This window comes from Nerophis lumbriciformis, linkage group LG29 (genome assembly GCF_033978685.3).
Source record: "Nerophis lumbriciformis linkage group LG29, RoL_Nlum_v2.1, whole genome shotgun sequence".
Lineage (NCBI taxonomy): Eukaryota > Metazoa > Chordata > Actinopteri > Syngnathiformes > Syngnathidae > Nerophis > Nerophis lumbriciformis.
In genome coordinates this window covers 25,648,166-25,673,426 of record NC_084576.2, presented here as the reverse complement: position 1 = coordinate 25,673,426, position 25,261 = coordinate 25,648,166, and the positions used below count along the sequence as shown (strand labels likewise).

The 25,261-nt window shown below is 36.4% G+C and overlaps 1 protein-coding gene across 4 annotated transcripts; it reads left to right on the top strand.

The window, feature by feature from the left end:
* Nucleotides 1-6,012: 6,012 nt before the first annotated feature.
* Nucleotides 6,013-23,953, top strand: cav2 (caveolin 2). Of its 4 annotated transcripts, none has more exons than XM_072911858.1 (4): nucleotides 6,013-6,092; nucleotides 17,154-17,371; nucleotides 17,484-17,671; nucleotides 21,886-23,953. In XM_072911858.1, exons 2-4 carry the CDS (start codon nucleotides 17,216-17,218, stop codon nucleotides 22,031-22,033), a joined length of 492 nt encoding a protein of 163 aa, XP_072767959.1. In that variant the 5' UTR covers nucleotides 6,013-6,092; nucleotides 17,154-17,215; the 3' UTR covers nucleotides 22,034-23,953. The 4 variants fall into 4 exon arrangements, with proteins under 4 accessions (XP_072767959.1, XP_061780292.1, XP_061780291.1 ...); XM_061924308.2 differs by having other exon boundaries at nucleotides 6,016-6,092; nucleotides 17,139-17,371; XM_061924307.2 differs by having other exon boundaries at nucleotides 6,039-6,092; nucleotides 17,013-17,371.
* Nucleotides 23,954-25,261: the final 1,308 nt, after the last annotated feature.

Sequence of the window (25,261 nt, the reverse complement as noted above, 5' to 3'; positions counted from 1 at the left end):
TGGGGGGCTAATGAATGTTAGCGAACAGGAAGTGTGCGCATTGTTGTCCAACATGAAAACATGAAACTTGATCACAGACCTTCAGGAACCTCTCGCCATCAGATGCTGATCTTTACAGCATTAGCGCTTAGCTTAGCATCACTTCTTGCTACTTGAAGACGAGACTGCTAGCGTGTGCTGCTGGCGTGTGCACGCTAACTCTGTGTTCTATAAAAAGCCCGACTGGCTCGCCTTCTTCCCACAATCCTTTGTTGCCTCTCAAGCACAAACTTTCCTGGCCAGGCTTCAGGAAAATGTAAGTCCAAATAAGGAGGAGGAGGATGGAAGCTTCGCCTGGGATAGTAAAAGAATCCAACACACTGCATGCTTGTGCTACCAGGCTATGTGAACAACTACATCCCGTCTTCTGCTCTTCATCTTAAAAGAACTGTAGGGCCGGGGACTAACATGTATTCTGGGTCAAACTGAGGAGGGACGGCCTTCACCCTAACCAGGAAGGCACCATAACTCTATCCAGTAACATAGATCACTGTTTGAGTCACGCTTGACTAGCGACACGAGAGCAAGGTCGGACACAAGCAATTACAGAGTCTGTTAATCCGGGTGAGGAGTCAGTTAAGATAGAACAAACAAGCGCCAGGCTGGAAAATTCCTGCGCACATAGCATTTCTTATAGCCATTATTTAATTAATTTAATTGTATATATATATATAAAATAAAATTTAAAAAAATCCTTCACTCATTGATTTAATAATTCACTCGTGTTTCCATTCATTCATTCATTCATATACTCATTTATTCGCTCATTCAATAAATGAACGTCACACGACTGTCACACAACTGTTACATGACTGTCACATGACTGTTACATTACTGTTACATGACTGGTACATCACTGTCATATGGCTGTCACACAACTGTCACATGACTGTCACACAACTGTCACACCACTGTCACATGACTGTTACATGATTGTTAAATGACTGTCACATCACTGTTACATGACTGTCACATGACTGTCACATGACTGTTACGTGACTGTCAAATCACTGTTACACGACTATCACACGACTGTCCCAGGGCTGTCACATGACTGTCACGTGACTGTTACGTGGCTGTCACACGACTGTCACACGACTGTCACACAACTGTCACACGACTGTCACAGGGCTGTCACAGGGCTGTCACACGACTGTCACACGACTGTCACATGACTGTCACATGACTGTTACGTGGCTGTCACACAACGGTCACGTGACTGTCTCATGACTGTCACAGGGATGTCAGATGTCTGTCACACGACAGTCTCGTCATCACACGACTGTCTCACGACTATCACATGACTGTCACAGGGCTGTCACATGACTGTCACATGACTTTCACAAGGCTGTCAAATAACTGTCACACGACTGTCTCATGACTGTCACACAACTGTCACATGACTGTCACACAACTGTCACATGACTGTCACAAGACTGTCACATGACTGTTACGTGACTGTCTTACGACTGTCACATGACTGTCACACGAGTGTCACACGACTGTCACACGACTGTCACATGACTGTCACATGACTGTCACAAGACTGTCACATGACTGTTACGTGACTGTTACGTGACTGTCACGCGACTGTCACACGACTGTCACTTGACTGTTACGTGACTGTCAAATCACTGTTACACGACTGTCACATGACTGTTACGTGACTGTCAAATCACTGTTACACAACGGTCACACGACTGTCACATGACTGTCACTGGGCTGTCACATGACTGTCACATGACTGTCACACGACTGTCACATGACTGTCACACGACTGTCACACGACTGTCACATGACTGTCACAAGACTGTCACATGACTGTTACGTGACTGTCTTATGACTGTCACATGACTGTCACACGACTGTCACACGACTGTCACATGACTGTCACATGACTGTCACAAGACTGTCACATGACTGTTACGTGACTGTCACGCGACTGTCACACGACTGTCACATGATTGTCACATGACTGTTACGTGACTGTTACACAACGGTCACACGACTGTCACATGACTGTCACTGGGCTGTCACATGACTGTCACATGACTGTCACACGACTGTCACATGACTGTCACATGACTGTCACATGACTGTCACAAGACTGTCGCATGACTGCCACACAACTGCCACAGGGCTGTCACACGACTGTCACACAACTGTCACATGACTGTCACAAAACTGGTCACACGACTGCCACAGGGCTATCACATGACTGTCACATGACTGTCACATGACTGTCACAAGACTGTCGCATGACTGCCACGCAACTGCCACAGGGCTGTCACACGACTGTCACACAACTGTCACATGACTGTCACAAAACTGGTCACACGACTGCCACAGGGCTATCACATGACTGTCACATGACTGTCACAAGACTGCCACAGGACTGCCACAGGGCTGTCACACAACTGTCACACAAATGTCACACGACTGTCACATGATTGTCACATGACTGTTACGTGACTGTTACACAACGGTCACACGACTGTTTCACGACTGTCACATGACTGTCACTGGGCTGTCACATGACTGTCACATGACTGTCACACAACTGTCACATGACTGTCACACAACTGTCACACGACTGTCACATGACTGTCACATGACTGTCACACAACTGTCACATGACTGTCACACAACTGTCACACGACTGTCACATGACTGTCACATGACTGTCACAAGACTGTCACATGACTGCCACACGACTGCCACAGGGCTGTCACACAGTCTGTCACAAAACTGGTCACACGACTGCCACAGGGCTATCACATGACTGTCACATGACTGTCACAAGACTGCCACACGACTGCCACAGGGCTGTCACACGACTGTCACACAACTGTCACATGACTGTCACAAGACTGCCACAGGACTGCCACAGGGCTGTCACACGACTGTCACACAACAGTCACATGACTGTCACAAGACTGCCACACGACTGCCACAGGGCTGTCACACGACTGTCACACAACTGTCACAAGACTGTCACAAGACTGCCACAGGGCTGTCACATGACCGTCACACAACTGTCTCACGACTGTCACATGACTGTCACATGACTGTCACACAACTGTCACATGACTGTCACACAACTGTCACACGACTGTCACATGACTGTCACATGACTGTCACAAGACTGTCACATGACTGCCACACGACTGCCACAGGGCTGTCACACGACTGTCACACAACTGTCACATGACTGTCACAAAACTGGTCACACGACTGCCACAGGGCTATCACATGACTGTCACATGACTGTCACAAGACTGCCACACGACTGCCACAGGGCTGTCACACGACTGTCACACAAATGTCACATGACTGTCACATGACTGTCACACAACTGTCACATGACTGTCACACAACTGTCACACGACTGTCACATGACTGTCACATGACTGTCACAAGACTGTCACATGACTGCCACACGACTGCCACAGGGCTGTCACACGACTGTCACACAACTGTCACATGACTGTCACAAAACTGGTCACACGACTGCCACAGGGCTATCACATGACTGTCACATGACTGTCACAAGACTGCCACATGACTGCCACAGGGCTGTCACACGACTGTCACACAACTGTCACATGACTGTCACAAGACTGCCACAGGACTGTCACACGACTGTCACACAACAGTCACATGACTGTCACAAGACTGCCACACGACTGCCACAGGGCTGTCACACGACTGTCACACAACTGTCACAAGACTGTCACAAGACTGCCACAGGGCTGTCACATGACCGTCACACAACTGTCTCACGACTGTCACATGACTGTCACATGACTGTCACACAACTGTCACATGACTGTCACACAACTGTCACACGACTGTCACATGACTGTCACATGACTGTCACAAGACTGTCACATGACTGCCACACGACTGCCACAGGGCTGTCACACGACTGTCACACAACTGTCACATGACTGTCACAAAACTGGTCACACGACTGCCACAGGGCTATCACATGACTGTCACATGACTGTCACAAGACTGCCACACGACTGCCACAGGGCTGTCACACGACTGTCACACAACTGTCACATGACTGTCACAAGACTGCCACAGGACTGCCACAGGGCTGTCACACGACTGTCACACAACAGTCACATGACTGTCACAAGACTGCCACACGACTGCCACAGGGCTGTCACACGACTGTCACACAACTGTCACAAGACTGTCACAAGACTGCCACAGGGCTGTCACATGACCGTCACACAACTGTCTCACGACTGTCACATGACTGTCACATGACTGTCACACAACTGTCACATGACTGTCACACAACTGTCACACGACTGTCACATGACTGTCACATGACTGTCACAAGACTGTCACATGACTGCCACACGACTGCCACAGGGCTGTCACACGACTGTCACACAACTGTCACATGACTGTCACAAAACTGGTCACACGACTGCCACAGGGCTATCACATGACTGTCACATGACTGTCACAAGACTGCCACACGACTGCCACAGGGCTGTCACACGACTGTCACACAAATGTCACATGACTGTCACATGACTGTCACACAACTGTCACATGACTGTCACACAACTGTCACACGACTGTCACATGACTGTCACATGACTGTCACAAGACTGTCACATGACTGCCACACGACTGCCACAGGGCTGTCACACGACTGTCACACAACTGTCACATGACTGTCACAAAACTGGTCACACGACTGCCACAGGGCTATCACATGACTGTCACATGACTGTCACAAGACTGCCACATGACTGCCACAGGGCTGTCACACGACTGTCACACAACTGTCACATGACTGTCACAAGACTGCCACAGGACTGCCACAGGGCTGTCACACGACTGTCACACAACAGTCACATGACTGTCACAAGACTGCCACACGACTGCCACAGGGCTGTCACACGACTGTCACACAACTGTCACAAGACTGTCACAAGACTGCCACAGGGCTGTCACATGACCGTCACACAACTGTCTCACGACTGTCACATGACTGTCACATGACTGTCACACAACTGTCACATGACTGTCACACAACTGTCACACGACTGTCACATGACTGTCACATGACTGTCACAAGACTGTCACATGACTGCCACACGACTGCCACAGGGCTGTCACACGACTGTCACACAACTGTCACATGACTGTCACAAAACTGGTCACACGACTGCCACAGGGCTATCACATGACTGTCACATGACTGTCACAAGACTGCCACACGACTGCCACAGGGCTGTCACACGACTGTCACACAACTGTCACATGACTGTCACAAGACTGCCACAGGACTGCCACAGGGCTGTCACACGACTGTCACACAACAGTCACATGACTGTCACAAGACTGCCACACGACTGCCACAGGGCTGTCACACGACTGTCACACAACTGTCACAAGACTGTCACAAGACTGCCACAGGGCTGTCACATGACCGTCACACAACTGTCTCACGACTGTCACATGACTGTTACGTGGCTGCCACACGACTGTCACACGACTGCCACAGGGCTGTCATGTGACTATTACGTGGCTGTCACGTGACTGTGAAGTGAATCATATTTATATAGCGCTTTTCTCTAGTGACTCAAAGCGCTTTACATTGTGAAATCCAATATCTAAGTTAGGTTGGCAGAAGCGGTCTCACAGCTAAATGTTTCCTAAAGTAGAAAAAAGCTGCACAGGAAACATTTGGAGACGATTAAATTGTTCTTTTGTAACTTTAAAAGCATGTTTTCTCAAAGTGTTATTGGAGTGTACAAGTGAAGCAGATATCTTACAAGAAGTTAGTGACACTAAAGTCTTACTTTTTCACGCCACTTCATGTTTTTTCTTCTTCTTGGCTCTAAAAAAAAAGGTCAAAATGAAAATGTAGAATTGCTCACTGCTGCCCCCAGCGGAACATGACGGTACTACAAGCAAAAAAGTGTTTCCCTATCTCCATGGCAACTTTTTAAAGGTCTGCATTCGATCATCGACTTGTTTTGTCCTGTACTTGGACGTCCGCCTGCAGGAACATTCCAGAGGTAGGCTCGTTCTTCTTCTTCTTGTTGCCATGACGACTCCAGGCAGGCCCACATTCCTCTGCCCGCCTCAGGCTGACGGAGCATCTTGAAACACTTTTTTTTTACTCTCAATTCTACATCTGTCTCTGTGTGTGTGTGTGTGTGTGTGTGTGTGGGTGTGTGTGTGTGTGTGTGTGTGTGTGTGTGTGTGTGTGTGTGTGTGTGTGTGTGTGTGTGTGTGCGTGCGTGCGTGTATGTGTGTGTGTGTGTTTAGTACAATATAATTTAATACATTACTATATATAATATACTGTATATATGTATGTGTGTATATATATATATATATATATATATATATATATATATATATATATATATATATATATATATATATATATAAAATATACAGTATATAATATGGTATAGCATAATATCCATCCATCCATCTTCTTCCGCTTATCCGAGCATAATATAGTACAATATAAATTAATATTTTATAATATAATAAATATGATATGATATACAGTAATATATATATATATATATATATATATATATATATATATATATATATATATATATATATATATATATATATATATATATATATATATATATAAAAAATATGATAATTTGATGTAATATGAATACAACATTGAATGAGTATAATATGAAATAATTTGATATTAATATAATATAACAACATAATATATAATTAATATAATATGAAATAAAATATAATATAAGGTCATATAAATTTACATTATATAATATGATGTAAATATAATATAATAATGTAATGATATGATCATAATAAATAGTCTCCAGCATCTCTCGCTACCCCGAGAGGGACAAGCGGTAGAAAAATGGATGGATGATTATAATATAAAATGGATGGAGGATTATAGTAAAATGGACGGATGATTATGATAAAAATGGACGGATGATTATGATAAAAATGGACGGATGATTGCATTAAAAATGGATGGATGATTATATATAAAAAGATGGATAATTATAATAAAAATGAATGGATGATTATAATCAAAATGGATGGATGAAAGAAAAAAAAATTAATGGATGATTATAATAAAAACGGATGGATGATCAAATAAAATGGACGGATGATTATAATAAAAATGGATGTATATTATATTAAAAATGGATGGATGGTTATAATAAAAATGGATGGATGAGTATGATAAAAATGGATGGATGATTATAATAAAATGGATGGATGATTATAGTAAAACGATGAATGATTATGATAAAAATGTATGGATGATTATAATAAAATGTATGGATGATTATAGTAAAATGGATGGATGATTACAGTAAAATTGACGGATGATTATAATAAAAATGGATGGATGATTATATATAAAAAGATGGATGATTATAATATAAAAAGACGGATGATTAAAATAAAAATGGATGGATGGTTATACTGTATATAAAAAGATGGATGATTATAATACAAAAAGATGGATGATTATAATAAAAATGGATGGATGATCAAATAAAATGGACGGATGATTATAATAAAAATGGATGTATATTATATTAAAAATGGATGGATGGCTATAATAAAAATGGATGTATATTATATAAAAAATGGATGGATGTTATGATAAAAATAGATAGATGATTATAATCAATATGGATGAATGATTATAATTCAAATGGATGGATGATTATAATCAAAATGGATGGATCATTATATTAAAAATGGATGGATGATTATAATAAAAATGGATGGATGATCAAATAAAATGGACGGATGATTATAATAAAAATGGATGTATATTATATTAAAAATGGATGGATGGTTATAATAAAAATTGATGTATATTATATTAAAAATGGATGGATGGTTATGATAAAAATGGATGGATGATTATAATCAAAATGGATGGATGATTAGAATAAAAATAGATGGATGGTTATAATCAAAATGTATGGATCATTATATTAAAAATTAATGGATGATTATAATAAAAGCGGATGGATGCTCAAATAAAATGGACGGATGATTATAATAAAAATGGATGTATATTATATTAAAAGTGGATGGATGGTTATAATAAACATGGATGGATGATAATAATCAAAAATGATGGATGAATATAATAAAAATGGATGAGTATAATAAAAATGGACGGATGATTATAGTAAAATGGATGGATGATTATAATAAAAATGGATGGATGTTTATATATAAAAAGATGGATGATTATAATAAAAATGGATGGATGATCAAATAAAATGGACGGGCAATTTTAATAAAAATGGATGTATATTATATTAAAAATGGATGGTTATGATAAAAATGGATGGATGATTATAATCAAAATGGATGAATGATTGTAATTAAAATGGTTGGATGATTATAATCAAAATGGATGAATCATTACATTAAAAATGGATGGATGATTATATATAAAAAGATGAATGATTATAATATAAAAAGATAGATGATTATAATAAAACTGGATGGATGATCAAATCAAATGGATGGATGATTATAATAAAAATGGATGGATGATTATAATAAAAAATGGATGGATGATTATAATAAAAATGGAGGGATGATTATAATAAAAATAGAGGGATTATTATAATAAAAAATGGATGAATGATTATAATAAAAAATGGCTGGAAGATTATAATAAAAATAGATGGATGATCAAATCAAATGGACGGATGACTATAATAAAAATAGAGGGATGATTATAATAAAAAAATGGCTGGATGATTATAATAAAAAATGGCTGGATGGTTATAATAAAAATGGATGGATGATTATAATAAAAAATGGCTGGATGGTTATAATAAAAATGGATGGATGATTATAATAGAAATGGATGGATGATTATAATAGAAATGGATGGATGATTATAATAGAAATGGATGGATGATTATAATAGAAATGGATGGATGGTTATAATAAAAATGGATGAGAGGATGGATTGTGTTGACAGAAGTTGTGTCAGAAGAGAGGAGGACAAAGGGTCCAGACTTAATGTCGTGGTCTTGATGTCTCAACTTTTGCACGGATGTGAAATCTTACTGACTTTCATTGCTGCAATGTCAGAAACATATTGTGTCATGTTCTGTCCTGTTGTGTTGTATCATGTTGTCCTGTTGTGTCATGTTGTGTCGTGTTGTATCATGTTGTGTTTTGTCATGTTGTGTTGTGTTATGTTGAGTCGTATTGTGTCGTGTTGTGTTTTGTCATGTCGTTTTGTGTCATGTGTGTCGTGTGGTGTTGTGTCATGTTGTGTCGTTTTTTGTCATGGTGTGTTGTATCGTGTTGTTTTGTGTCATGTTGTGTTTTGTCATGTTGTGTTGTGTTTTGTCATGTTGTGTTGTGTCATGTTGTGTTGTGTCATGTTGTGTTGTATCGTGTTGTGTCATGTTGTGTGGTGTTGTGTGGTGTTGTGTTGTGTTGTGTCATGTTGTCTTTTGTTGTGTCGTGTTGTGTAGTTTTGTGTAATGTTGTGTCGTGTAGTGTTGTGTTGTGTAGTGTTGTGTCGTGTCATGTTGTGTTGTGTTGTGTCATGTTGTGTTGTGTCGTGTTGTGTTGTGTCATGTTGTGTTTTGTCATGTTGTGTTGTATCGTGTTGTGTCATGTTGTGTCGTGTTGTCTTGTGTTGTGTCGTGTTGTATCGTGTAGTTTTGTGTAGTTTTGTGTAATGTTGTGTTGTGTTGTGTCATGTTGTGTCGTGTTGTATCATGTTGTGTTGTGTTGTGTCATATTGTTGTGTTGTGTCATGTTGTCATGTTGTATCATGTTGTGTTTTGTCATGTTGTGTTGTGTCGTGTTGTGTCATGTCATGTTATGTCATGTTTTGTCATGTTTGTTGTGTCATGTTTTGTTGTGTCGGGTTGTGTTGTGTCATGTTGTGTTTTGTCATGTTGTGTTGTATCGGGGTTGTGTCATGTTGTGTGGTGTTGTCGTGTTGTGTCGTGTTGTGTTGTGTAGTTTTGTGTAATGTTGTGTTGTGTAGTGTTGTGTTGTGTTGTGTAGTGTTGTGTCGTGTTGTGTCATGTTGTGTCATGTTGTGTCTTGTTGAATCATGTGTCGTGTTTTGTCATGTCGTGTTGTGTCAAGTTGTGTCATGTTGTGTTATGTTGTGTTATATTGTGTTTGTTTTGTCATGTTGTGTAGTGTTGTGTAGTGTTGTTTAGCGTTGTGTTGTGCCGTGTGGTGTGGTGTAGTGTTGTATAGCGTTGTGTTTTGTCATGTTGTGTTGTGTTGTGTAGTGTAGTGTAGTGTTGGGCCGTGTGGTGTGGTGTAGTGTAGTGTTGCGTGTGTGTGTTGGTGTCAGACTGCAGAAGTGTTGTGGACATTGTGAAGCTGACTTAGTTCCACACGGTGCACACAAAAGAAAGATGACTCTGCTCTTTCCACAAAACACATAAAGGTGACATGGCTGAATGCAGGGCATTGTGGGTAATGTGGTCATGTGACTTTGCACAGCGGCCAGCCAGTGAGGACGTCTCAGTCAAGTCAGGAAATCATCTCATCTTATCTTATCTTATCTTACATTATATTACATTACATTATAAATTATGATGTTATTTTATAATATATTACATGATATAATATGACGTTATATAATGTTATATTACATGATATCATATTATTTTATTGTATGTAATATTACATAGAAGCTGCATTCCTAATCATGGCCAGTAGGGGGAGGAGGGAGGATGTCTGAAGTGATGAATCAAAGAAGAAGACAAATCACAACATATCATAACAATCTACAGATATTGGGGGGTTGGCGGCTCAGATGGTAGAGCGATCGTCCAGAAACTTGAGGGTTTCTGGTACAAAGCCCGCTAGTCACTTCCGTTGTGTCCTTGGGCAAGACACCGCACCCACCTTGCTCTCACACTGGTTGATTCAAATTGGAAGAAAAAAAATTGTATAGTGTTGTGTTGTGTCATGTTATGTCGTGTTGTGTTGTGTTTTGTCATGTTGTGTTGTGTTGTGTCATGTTGTATAGTGTTGTGTTTTGTCATGTTATGTCGTGTTGTGTTTTGTCATGTTGTGTTGCGCCGTGTTGTGTTTTGTCATGTTGTGTCATGTTGTGTTGAGTTTCGTGGCGATTTGACATTTTGTGTTGTGTCGTGTAGTGTTGTTATGTGTTGTGTTTTGTCGTGTTGTGTTGTGTAGTGTTGTGTCGCATAGTGTTGTGTCATTTTGTGTCGTGTCATTTTGTGTTGTGTTGTGTAGTGTTGAGTTTTGTCATGTTGTGTCGTTGTGTTGTGTCATGTTGTGCCGTGTTGTGTTTTGTCATGTTGTGTCATGTTGTGTCTTGTTGTGTCGTGTTGTGTTGAGTTGTGTTGCGTTGTGTCACGTGGTGTTGTGCTGTGTTGTGTAGTGTTGTGTTGTGTTTTGTCATGTTGTTTTGTGTTGTGTTGTGTCATTTTGTGTCATGTCTGTCATGTTGTGTTGTGTCGTGTTGTGTCATGTTGTGTAGTGTTGTGTTGTGTCATGTTGTGTTTTGTCATGTTGTGTTGTGTCGGTTTGTGTTTTCGTGTTGTGTTGTGTCATGTTGTATAGTGTTGTGTTTTGTTGTGTTGTGTTTTGTCGTGTTGTGTTTTGTCATGTTGTGTTGTGTCATGTTGTGTTGTGCTGTGTTGTGTTTTGTTGTGTTGTGTTGTGTCATGTTGTGTCTTGTTGTGTCTTGTTGTGTCATGTTGCGTTTTGTCATCTGGTGTTGTGTTGTGTTGTGTTTTGTCATGTTGTGTCGTGTTGTGTCATGTTGTGTTGTGTCGGTTTGTGTTTTCGTGTTGTGTTGTGTCATGTTGTATAGTGTTGTGATGTGTCATGTTATGTCGTGTTGTGGTTTGTCATGTTGTGTTGTGTCATGTCAGGTTGTGTCATGTTGTGTTGTGTCATGTCACGTTGTGTTGTGTTGTGTTTTGTCATGTAGTGTCATGTCACGTTGTGTCGTGTTGTGTTTTGTCATGCAGTGTCATGTTGTGTCATGTTGTGTTGAGTTTTGTGGCGATTTGACATTTGTGTTGTGTTGTGTTGTGTCATGTTGTGTTGTGCCGTGTTGTGTTTTGTCATGTTGTGTCATGTTTTATTGAGTTTTGTGGCGATTTGACATTTTGTGTTGTGTCGTGTAGTGTTATGTGTTGTGTTGTGTTTTGTCATGTTGTGTTGTGTTGTGTTGTGTCGTGTTGTGTCGCATTGTGTTGTGTCATTTTGTGTCGTGTCATGTTATGTTGTGTTGTTTCATGTCGAGTTTTGTCATGTTGTGTCATGCTGTGTTGTGTTGTGTTTTGTCATGTTGTGTCATGTTGTGTCGTGTTTTCATGTTGTGTTGTGTCATGTTATATAGTATTGTTTTGTGTCATGTGGTGTTGTGTCATGTTGTGTTGTGTCATGTTGTGTTGTGCCGTGTTGTGTTTTGTTATGTTGTGTCATGTTGTGTTGAGTGTTGTGGCGATTTGACATTTTGTGTTGTGTTGTGTAGTGTTTTTATGTGTTGCGTTGTGTTTTGTCATGTTGTGTTGTGTCGCGTTGTGTTGTGTCATTTTGTGTCGTGTCATGTTGTGTCGTTTCATGTCGAGTTTTGTCATGTTGGGTCATGCTGTGTTGTGTGGTGTTTTGTCATGTTGTGTCGTGTTGTGGTGTTGTGTTGTGTCATGTTGTTTCGTGTTGTATCATGTGGGCACCACTTCCAACAATCATGTCATGGTATTTACTAGAACGGGATGCTTTGGATCACTTTGGATGTTCTGTGGGCATCAGGTTTTGTGGTTCATGTTACAACACAAGCACACAGGTGGGACTTCTCTTAAAGAGACAGCACACCTGTTAAAATGCGTGGAATGGAATGTGTTGATGCTGACTCCACTGTGGGAGAAGTCTCAGGGAAAAGAATGAAGAAACCTCTTTAAGCGATCATGTTTGTGACTGAACGACTCCAAAAGGGAACGAGAGACAGGAAAGTAAATTAAAAAATAAAACTATGTTGTTGTTGTTAGGTTCAAACACTGATGACATCTATTAAACGAGACAAGAAGCAAGGAATTAAACAGAGACAGAATTAAATTTGGCTAAATTAAGGACAGCGCGTCTGGGCTGTACTCTTGCACAGTCTCCACCACGCTCTGACGTAAGATTGTACGCCTCCTTTTTTATTTGGACTTTCCCGGATTACATGGCAACAGCTGTTTCTAAGGGACGGGGGTCGTAAACAGCCATCGCCTTTGATTACAACAGTTCACAGAAAAGGTCGTAAAACAGTTCAAAGAAGAGGTCGCCTTGAGGGGAGTCTGGTCCTGCTCCCTCTCCGCTTTGTAGTTCTTGGGTCAAGACAATATCTTTCTGTTGATTACAATGCATGAAAGAAACAGAACACCTTCATGTTGCTTCCCATCCTACACAGTGGAGTTTTACAAGCCTTCTTCTTGGTAGGATTAAAGACAGCTTTTTGTCTGCTCGCCGGGAACTCATTGAAACACAACGTTTTGTGATAACTTAGACACAATTATTCTGACAGTTGTCTAAAAAAAAGAAATATGTCAAAAGTGCCATAATCCTGAATATTCTGTCTCAGAGGAGGAGCAAAGAAGACATGATTCTATGGCGGACCAAAACAAATACATCTTGAAATAAGTACTTAAATGTGTTAATATAATAAATAAATGTGTCATTATTTAAATGTACATTTACATTTCATTATTTAATTATTTAATTAGCTATTTCAAAATGTCATGATTTAATGTTTTATTTCACAGTTTAATGAATTGATTCATGATTTATGATGTATGAAAAATGGTGAGACATCAAAGTTTTTGGTGCAGATTCTAGCACCCGATTGGTTGCTAGAATAGATGCTTTGGACCACCTTGGATATCTTTACAACATTTTATTATTTTCATTTGTTTGCTGAAACATGGACATGAAAAAAAAATATATATATATTTTTTTTTTTAAATAAATAAATAAATATATATATATATATATATATATATATATATATATATATATATATATATATATATATATATATATATATATATATACATATATATATATATATATATATATATATAGCCTATTCTTGAAAAAAAAAAAATATATATATATATATAGGTATATATATTGAGGGTTCCTGGTTCAATCCCTACCTTCTACCATCCTAGTCACGTCCGTTGTGTCCTTGAGCAAGACACTTCACCCTTGCTCCTGATGGGTGCTGGTTAGCGCCGTGCGTGGCAGCTCCCGCCATCAGTGTGTGAATGTGTGTGTGTGAATGGGTGAATGTGGAAATAGTGTCAAAGCGCTTTGAGTTCCTTAAGAAGGTAGAAAAGCGCTATACAAGTATAACCTACTCAGTGGCCTAGTGGTTAGAGTGTCCGTCCTGAGATCGGTAGGTTGGGAGTTCAAATCCCGGCCGAGTCATACCAAAGACTATAAAAATGGGACCCATTACCTCCCTGCTTGGCACTCAGCATCAAGGGTTGGAATTGGGGGTTAAATCACCAAAATGATTCCCGGGCGCAGCCACCGCTGCTGCCCACTGCTCCCCTCACCTCCCAGGGGGTGATCAAGGGTGATGGGTCAAATGCAGAGAATAATTTCGCCACACCTAGTGTGTGTGACAATCATTGGTACTTTAACTTTAACTTTAACTTTAAAGCACTTACCAATACTTACCGTATTTTTCGGAGTATAAGTCGCACCAAACTATGAAAAAAACTGCGACTTATAGTCTGAAAAATACGGTACTACTAAAAGACAAGTTGTCTAGTATGTTTACTATTTTATTTCAGGACAAACTTGCAATAATAAACATTTGTTTAATGTACCGTAAAAATGTTTGTTCAAATAAAGCCATTTTTTGTGGTCCCCTTTATTTAGAAAAGTATCGAAATACTGGTATCGGGACAACGCTAGTTAGAATAATATACATTGCCTATATATGAGAAGAAGAAAAAAATATATATATACATATATAGATATAGATATAGACATAGCCTATTCTTGAAATATATATATATATATATATATATATATATATATATATATATATATATATATATATATATAAAAATGTATTAATTTTTTATTTTTTTTTCAAGAATAGGCTATATATATATATATATATATATATATATATATATACATCCATCCATCCATTTTCTACCGCTTATTCCCTTCGGGGTCGCGGGGGCGCTGGAGCCTATCGCAGCTACAATCGGGCGGAAGGCGAGGTACACCCTGGACAAGTTCCCACCTCATCGCAGGGCCTATATATATATATATATATATATATATATATATATATATATATATATATATATATATATATATATATATATATATATATATATTGATTGGCAACACTAAATTGGCCCTAGTGTGTGAATGTGAGTGTGAATGTTGTCTGTCTATCTGTGTTGGCCCTGTGATGAGGTGGCGACTTGTCCAGGGTGTACCCCGCCTTCCGCCCGATTGTAGCTGAGATAGGCTCCAGCGCCCCCCCCGCGACCCCGAAGGGAATAAGCGGTAGCAAATGGATGGATATATATATATATATATATATATATATATATATATATATATATATATATATATTAGGGCTGTGAATCTTTGGGTGTCCTACGATTCGATTCAATATCGATTATTGGGGTCACGATTCGATTATAAATTGATTTTTTTCGATTCAACGCGATTCTCGATTCAAAAACGATATTTTTCCCGATTCAAAAGGGTTCTCTATTCATTCAATACATAGGATTTCAGCAGGATCTACCCCAGTCTGCTGACATGCAAGCAGAGTAGATTTTTGTAAAAAGCTTTTATAATTGTAAAGGACAATGTTTTATCAACTGATTGCAATAATGTAAATTTGTTTTAACTATTAAATGAACCAAAAATATGACTTATTTTATCTTTGTGAAAATATTGGACACAGTGTGTTGTCAAGCTTATGAGATGCGATGCAAGTCTAAGCCACTGTGACACTATTGTTCTTTTTTTTAATTTTTTTTCATAAATGTCTAATGATAATGTCAATGAGGGATTTTTAATCACTGCTATGTTGAAATTCTTACTAATATTGATACTGTTGTTGATAATATTCATTTTTGTTTCACTACTTTTGGTTTGTTCTGTGTCGTGTTTGTGTCTCCTCTCAATTGCTCTGTTTATTGCAGAGTGTTGCTGGGTCGGGTTTGGTTTTGGAATTGGATTGCATTGTTATGGTATTGCTGTGTATTGTTTTGTTGGATTGCTTGATAAAAAAAATAAAAGTATAAAATGAAAAAAAATAAAAATAAAATAAAAATCGATTTTTGAAAAATGAGAATCAATACTACAACGTGAGAATCGCGATTTGAATTCGAATCGATGTTTTCCCACACCCCTAATACATATATATATATATATATATATATATATATATATATATATATATATATATATATATATATATATATATATATATGTCTTAATAAGGTTATCCAAAAAATAGTGCTCGATACCGTAGTAGAGCGCAATATATGTATGTGTGGGAAAAAAATCAAAAGACTATTTCATCTCTGGCCTGTAGAGATGAAATAGTCTTGTGATTTTTATATATATATATATATATATATATATATATATATATATATATATATATATATATATATATATATATATATATATATATATATATATATATATATATATATATATATATATATATATATATATATATATACATATATATACATACATAGCCTATTCTTGGAAAAAAATAAAATAAAAAAATAAAAAATATATATGTATATATATATAATTTATTTATTTTATTTTTTATTTTTTATTTTTTTCATGTCCACGTTTCAGCAAACAAATGAAAATAATAAAATGTAAAGAACATTATTGTTATGTTTATAAGCATGTGTGTTTTGCATATACAGGTGTGAAAAGGTGTCCATCCGTGCACGTGGCTGCGCGCGTTCTGGGCGGAGTTCTTCTCTCGCTTCTACTTGCTTCTACTTGCTTCTGTCAGCTTCTGTGCTGCTAAATGAGCGCCCTCCGTGCAGCAGAACCAGCAGCAGAACCAGGAGCAGAACCAGGAGCAGAACCAGGAGGACTATAGGAGGTGCGGGCGGGAAGCAAGATGGGCGTGGAGGAGGACACACGTGACACCAGGATTCTGATGGACGAGGACGGCTTGGACAAGAACTTCCAGCCAGTTCTGGACCACAAGAAGAGGGGCAAAGAGTTCGCTGCCAGGGCGGACCGAGACCCGAACCACATCAATGCGCACCTAAAGGTAGACTTTTGGCGGGAAAAGTCCGCTTTTCGCCGCCGTAAATGTCGTCAAAGACGGGTGTGACGTCACTATGTCCGTCATGTCACACTGACTCTATCCCGCGTGGCGACAGGTGGACTTCGATGACGTCATCGCCGAGCCACCGTCCGTGAGGAGCTCCGACAAGGTGTGGATCTTTAGCCACGCCCTCTTCCACCTGGTCAGGTTCCTCTTCTACCGAGTCATCAGCGTCCTGCTGGCCGTGCCGGTGGCCTTCATCCTCGGCCTCTTCTTCGCCATGCTCGGCCTCGTCCACGTCTGGTAGGACGCAAAATATGTCTGCAATACATTTTTTATTACTACTACTATTAGTAGTATAGTATTATCGTTATTATTATTATTATTATTATTATTATTATTATTATTATTATTATTATTATTATTATTATTATGAATATTATTATTATTATTATTATTATTACTACTATTAGTAATATTATTATTGTTGTTATTATTATTATTATTATTACTACTATTAGAAATAATAATTATTGTTACTATTATTATTATTATTATTATTATTATTATTCCTACTATTAGTAGTAGTATTTTCGTTATTATCATTATTATTATTATTATTACTACTATTAGTAATAGTATTATTGTTATTATTATTGTTATTACTACTACTATTAGTAATAATTATTATTATTATTAGTATTATTAGTAATCATAATTATTGTTACTATTATTATTATTATTACTACTACTATTAGTAGTAATATTTTCGTTATTATTATTATTATTACTATTATTAGTAATATTATAATCGTTATTATTATTATTACTACTACTACTATTGTTATTATAATTATTACTACTATTAGTAGTAGTATTATCGTTATTATTATTACTATTATTATTATTATTATTACTATTAGTAATTTTATTATCGTTATTATTATTATTATTACTACTACTATTAGTAATATTATCGTTAATATTATTATCGTTAATATTATTATTATTATTATTATTACTACTGCTATTATTATTATAATTATTACTACTATTAGTAGTAGTATTATCGTTATTATTACTATGATTATTATTATTACTACTACTAGTAATATTATTGTTATTATGATTATTATTACTACTACTAGTAGTAGTAGTATTATCGTTACTATTATTATTATTATTACTGCTTTTAGTAATATTATTATTGTTATTAATATTATTCATATTTTGGGTGAGCGCCATCACATGCAAGAAGTCCAAAAATCACAAGAAAAATGTTACTTAATCACAGAAATACATTTTTTAAATGTTTATTTTATCAGAAGGAACTCCAAATATTGCCAGAAACAGAAACAATTAACTAATTTTAACAAGTTAAAGTTAAAAAAATGATTTAAAAAAAAAAAGTTATTTAATCATAGTTCATTTGAAATATTACAGAAAATTACAAGAATAAAGCATGTTTTGATTTTAAAAAAAATTATGCATATATTTGACAAGAATATAAATATATTATTCTGAAAAAATAAAATATTTTAAGATAATTAATTCTAAATATTATGAGGTTCAAAAATTGATCTGAGAAGAATAACATAGTTTTATGAATTTTTAAAACATATTTTAAGAGAATGAAATTCAAATATTCTGAGGTTAAAATTTAGATTTTACAAGTATATATATATATATATATATATATATATATATATATATATATATATATATATATATATATATATATATATATGTGGATATATATATATATATATATATATATATATATATATATATATATATATATATATATATATATATATATATATATATATATATCCACAGTATATAGTGCTGTCATTGTTTACACTTGAGGAAAACACCTGCCAAATAGTGCTCCCATTGTCCACACTTGAGGAAAACACCTTCCAAATTCCAAATAGTGCTCCCATTTTTACACTGGAGTAAAACACCTGCCAAATAGTGCTGTCATTGTTTACACTTGAGGAAAACACCTGCCAAATAGTGCTGTCATTGTTTACACTTGAGAAAAACACCTGCCAAATAGTGCTGTCATTGTTACACTTGAGGAAAACACCTTCCAAATAGTGCTCCCATTTTTACACTTGAGGAAAACACCTGCCAAATAGTGCTCCCATTTTTTACACTTGAGTAAAATACCTGCCAAATAGTGCTGTCATTGTTTACACTTGAGGAAAACACCTGCTAAATAGTGCTCCCATTGTCCACACTTGAGGAAAACACCTGCCAAATAGTGCTCCCATTGTCCACACTTGAAGAAAACACCTGCCAAATAGTGCTCCTATTGTTTACACTTGAGTAAAATACCTGCCAAATAGTGATGTCATTGTTTACACTTGAGTAAAATACCTGCCAAATAGTGATGTCATTGTTTACACTTGAGTAAAATACCTGCCAAATAGTGATGTCATTGTTTACCTTTGAGGAAAACACCTGCCAAATAGTGGAAAGTTGGCGCACAGGTGCAAAAAAAAAAGCTTCTGGAACTTTTTCTCCTCACTGGAACATTCTTCAGGCACGTCACATGACCCTCTCCACCCCGCCGCCATGTTGGAGCGAGAGAGTCCCAGCGGCTGGCGGCTCCAGGGCGGGGACAGGAAGTGACACGCGGGAAACAAAGAGGAAGTGGGGAATGTTCCAGAAGGATGGAAAACAAGTTAGCCGTTAGCCGTTAGCGTTAGCGCGGCAATGTTTGCTGAAAGAGTGTAAATAGAACTTTTGGAATGGTGGACAAGATCAATAGTGCTCTTTATGTAGAAAAAAGTTTGATGGAAATTTCGACCTTTCAAAGTCTTATCTGTTGGGAAAAAAATCAATCGGGTTCTTGCCTTATTTCAGTAAAGGATTTAAAGAGAAGTTAGGAAATGACCTTGTGTTGGATCAACATAAAAAAAAAACAATAGAGTTCTCATGCTGATTGTGACCTCTAACCTTAACTACCTCCAAAATGTCAGGATGTCCCTCAAAATCAAAAGGGTTCTTGCTCGGGCCGACATGAAGGCTAACACTAAAAGATTGGTTGACGATTAGCAAGAAATCTTTTCCGGTTTGACCTTTGACCTCATTAGTCGTGTGGTTAGATATCCTTCAAAAACAATAGAGTTCTTCCTCTCATCTTAAAGACCACTGTAGTGAATGTTAGACAAAGAGACTGAGCTTGGAAGTAAACTAGGATGTTCTACAAAACCAATAGGGTTCTTGCTGTGGAAAAGGAACTGCCGATTCAACTTTGATCTTTTGTTTCTCGTTCATCTTGTGGTGGATAGCCTGCAAAAACAATAGAGTTCTTGTTGAAGTTTCAGAAACTTTTTACAATCAATAATATTCTTGCTTTGGAGTAGAGACGTTTTTAAGTTGATTGGAGGAGAAATTTGACCTTTGACATCTCGACCATCATGTGTTGGATGTCCTACAAAATCAATAGGGATCTTTAAATCTGTAAATAGATTCTGTTTAAAAATCAATATGGATCTTTAAAACTGTATATATTTGCTCATTCAAAATTAATGGGGATCTTTAAATCTATGAATAAGTTCTGTTTAAAATGAATAATGATCTTTAAATCTGTTAATAAATGATGTTTATAAACCAATAGGGATCTTAAAACTGTAAATAGGTTTTGTTTAAAAATCAATAGGGATCTTTTAATTCGTAAATAAGTTTTGTTTAAAAAACAATAGGGATCTTTAAATTTGTAAACATGTTTTGTTAAAAAATCAATAGGGTTCTTTAAATCTGTAAATACGTTTTGTTAAAAAATCAATAGGGATCTTTCAACCTGTAAGTACGTTCTGTTTAAAATGCAATAGAGAGCTTTAAATTTGTAAATAAGTGTTGATAAAAATCAGTAGGGATCTTTAAATCTGTAACTAGGTTTTGTTTGAAAATCAATAGGGATCTTTCAACCTGTAAGTATGTTCTATTTAAAAATCAATAGGGATCTTTAAATTTGTAAATGTGTTTTGTTTGAAAATCAATAGGGATCTTTAAATCTGTAAATAAGTTTTGTTTGAAAATCAATAAGGATCTTTAAATCAGTGAATAAGTTCTGTTTAAAAATCAATAGGGATCTTTAAAACCATATATATAAGTTTTGTTTGAAAATTAATAGGGATCTTTAAAACCAATAATAAGTTATGTTTAAAAAATCAATAGGGATCTTTAAATCTGTAAATAAGTTGTGTTTAAAAATCAATAGGTATCTTTAAAACCGTATATAAGTTCTGTTTAAAAATCAATAGGGATCTTTAAAACCGTATATAAGTTCTGTTTAAAAATCAATAGGGGTCTTTAAAACCGTATATAAGTTCTGTTTAAAAATCAATAGGGGTCTTTAAAACCGTATATAAGTTATGTTTAAAAATCAATAGGATCTTTAAAACCGTATATACGTTCTGTTTAAAAAACAATAGGGATCTTTAAAACCAAAAATACGTTATTTCTGTCCCCCAGGTAACGTTTGTTGACCTTTGACCCCCCAGGTTGGCGACGCCCGCCATCAGGAGCTTCCTGCTTCTGCTGCCGTCAGCACGGCGCCTGTGGACGAGCTGCATGGACCTTTTTCTCACGCCTTTCTTTCAAAGCGCCGCCAAGATTTGCTCAAGGGTTGACGTTCAAACCAGCGACTGAACGGGAACATGACAGTCCATCAAACTATCAATTGTGACTGTGACTGTGACTGTGACTGTGACTGTGACTGTTACTGTGACTGTGACTGTGATTGTGACTGTAATTCCTATTGTGACTGTGACTGTGAATGTGACTGTGATTTTGACTGTGATTCTGATTGTGACTGTGATTGTGACTGTGATTGTGATTCTGATTGTGACTGTTACTGTCATTGTGACTGTGGCTGTGACTGTGATTGTGACTGTAATTGAGACTGTGATTGTGACTGTGATTCTTATTGTGACTGTGACTGTGAATGTGACTGTGACTGTGATTTTGACTGTGATTCTGATTGTGACTGTGACTGTGATTGTGACTGTTACTGTCATTGTGACTGTAACTGTGACTGTGACTGTGATTGTGATTGTGATTGTGACTGTGATTTTGATTGTGACTGTTACTGTCATTGTGACTGTGACTGTGATTCTTATTGTGACTGTGAATGTGATTATGATTGTGATTGGGATTATTATTATTATTATTATTATTGTTATTGTGATTGTGATTGTGATTATGTTTATGATTATTATTGGGATTGGGATTATTAGTATGATTGTGATTGTGACTGTGATTATGATTAAGATTGGGATTATTATTATGATTGGGATTGGATTGTGATCGGGATTATGATTGGGATTGGGATTATAACTGTGATTGTGATGGTAATTGTGATTATGATTGGTATTGTGATTATGATTATTATTGTGATTATGATTATGATTGGGATTATTATTATGATTATGATTATGATTGTGATTATGATTGTGATTGTGATTATGATTGGTATTGTGATTGTGATTATGATTGGTATTGTGATTATAATTGTGATCATGATTGTGATTATGATTATTAATTATTGTGATTGTGATTGTTATTATGATTTTGATTGGTATTGTGATTATGATTGTGATTATGATTATTATTGGGATTATTGTTATGATTGTGATTATGATTGTGATTGTATTATGATTATTAGTTATTGTGATTGCAATTGTGATTATGATTATGATTGGTATTGGGATTATGATTGTGATTATGATTGTGATTATGATTATGATTGTGATTGTGATTGCTATTGTGATCATGATTGTGATTATGATTGTGATTATGATTGTGATCATGATTGTGATTATGATTATGATTATTAGTTATTGTGATTGCGATTGTGATTATGATTATGATTGATATTGTGATTATGATTATGATTTGGATTATTATTTTTGATTATGATTGTGATTGTGATTATGATTATTAGATATTGTGATTGCGATTGTGATTATGATTGGTATTGAGATTATGATTATAATTGTGATTATGATTGTGATTATGATTATTATTGGGATTGGAATTATTGTTATGATTGTGATTGTGATTATGATTGTGATCATGATTGTGATTATGATTTTTAGTTATTGTGATTGCGATTGTGATTATGATTGTTATTACGATTGTCATTACGATTACGGTTATGATTATGATGACATCATCCCTTTCATCAAACTGCTGACTTTGTCCAAGATGGCGTCCAAGTCTCCTCCTTTAGTAGAAGCTCCTGCACCTTTCCAAGATGGCCGACCTCTCATCGCTTACCAAACATGAATATTAAATGATTTATTCTTTTTCTTAGCAAAGTAAATATTGCATTTCATAAACATGCACTCATAACATTGATGAGGAGATGCTGCTCCGTTATTGATTGAAGTGAATTATATTTATATGGCCTTAAAGTTGCTGGCACGGCCACTCTTCCAACCGAGCTATAGCGGCCCAAGTAAAGTCTGAATGTCATTAAAACAGTTATCTCCATCTTTTGACACTTCTTCCACTCCCGTCCTTGCACGCTACACCGCTACAACAAAGATGACGGGGAGAAGACGTTGTCGAAGGTGAGCCACGTAAATAAGACCCACCCACAAAACGGCGCATCCGGAAACGACTGTCAGAAAGCGGCTTGAAGATGATGTGTAAAACATCATCTATGCAACATTTTGACCAAAGAACCACCATTACATGTTATGTAGACCACAAGGAAGTATTTTACATTTAGAAAAAAAATAAAAATAATATGACTTCTTTAATGCGCCCTATAATCCGGTGTGCCTTATATATGAAAAAAGATTTTTTTTTTTAAATAGACCATTCATCGGCAGTGCGCCCTATGGTCCGGAAAATACAGTGATTTTAGAGGGCCTACTTTTTCTCCAAACAATATTTTTTTATGCATAATATCCCGATTTTTACAACCTTACATCATATTTTGCTAGTGCATACTTTTTTCTTTTAACTTTAAGACATTTTACTTCCTTTTTTCGTTTAATTTTAAAACTAATATCTTAAGTCTTAAGTTGAGCTATATATATTCAAGCATTGAAAGTTAAAAAAATATTAATAAATTACTAATTTTAAACATTTTAATGACCCTTTTGGGTCCCAGGGATCTTTAGTGTGTTTTGTTTTTATTTTTATTTGTAACTGTCGATGTTCAAAAAATGATAATGAACCAAAATCAATGCTGTTATGAATTAATGACCTACTTAAAGCTCCAATTACTTAAACATAATCAAAATCCAATATTCCACTTTGAAAAATGTTTTGGATAAATGTTGCATATTATGTAGTTTTGCCATAAAAATGGGTTTCTTTGGGAGGAAAAAGGACACGAAACTTAAATAAATTAAAAGCTTTATGTCAAAGGATGGATCTTAAGTTGAGCTATATATATATATATATATATATATATATATATATATATATATATATATATATATATATATATATATATATATATATATATATATTTAAGCATTGAAAGTAAAAAATATATATTCATAAATGACTAATTTTCAACATTTTAATGACCGAGGCTCTTTTGGGTCTCTGGGATCTTTAGTGTGATTTTTTTTTTTTTTTTAAACTTTTTTAAAATAGGTTTCTTTTTCTCCAAACAATATTTTTTATGCATACTATCCAGATTCTCCTCTCTGAGCTGCCACCTTAACGTGGTAGAGGAGTTTGCGTGTCCCAATGATCCTAGGAGCTATGTTGTCCGGGGGCTTTATGCCCCCTGGTAGGGTCTCCCAAGACAAACTGGTCCTAGGTGAGGGATCAGACAAAGAGCAGCTCGAAGACCTTTATGAATAAAACAAACAAGGAACCCAGATTTCCCTTGCCCGGACGCGGGTCACCGGG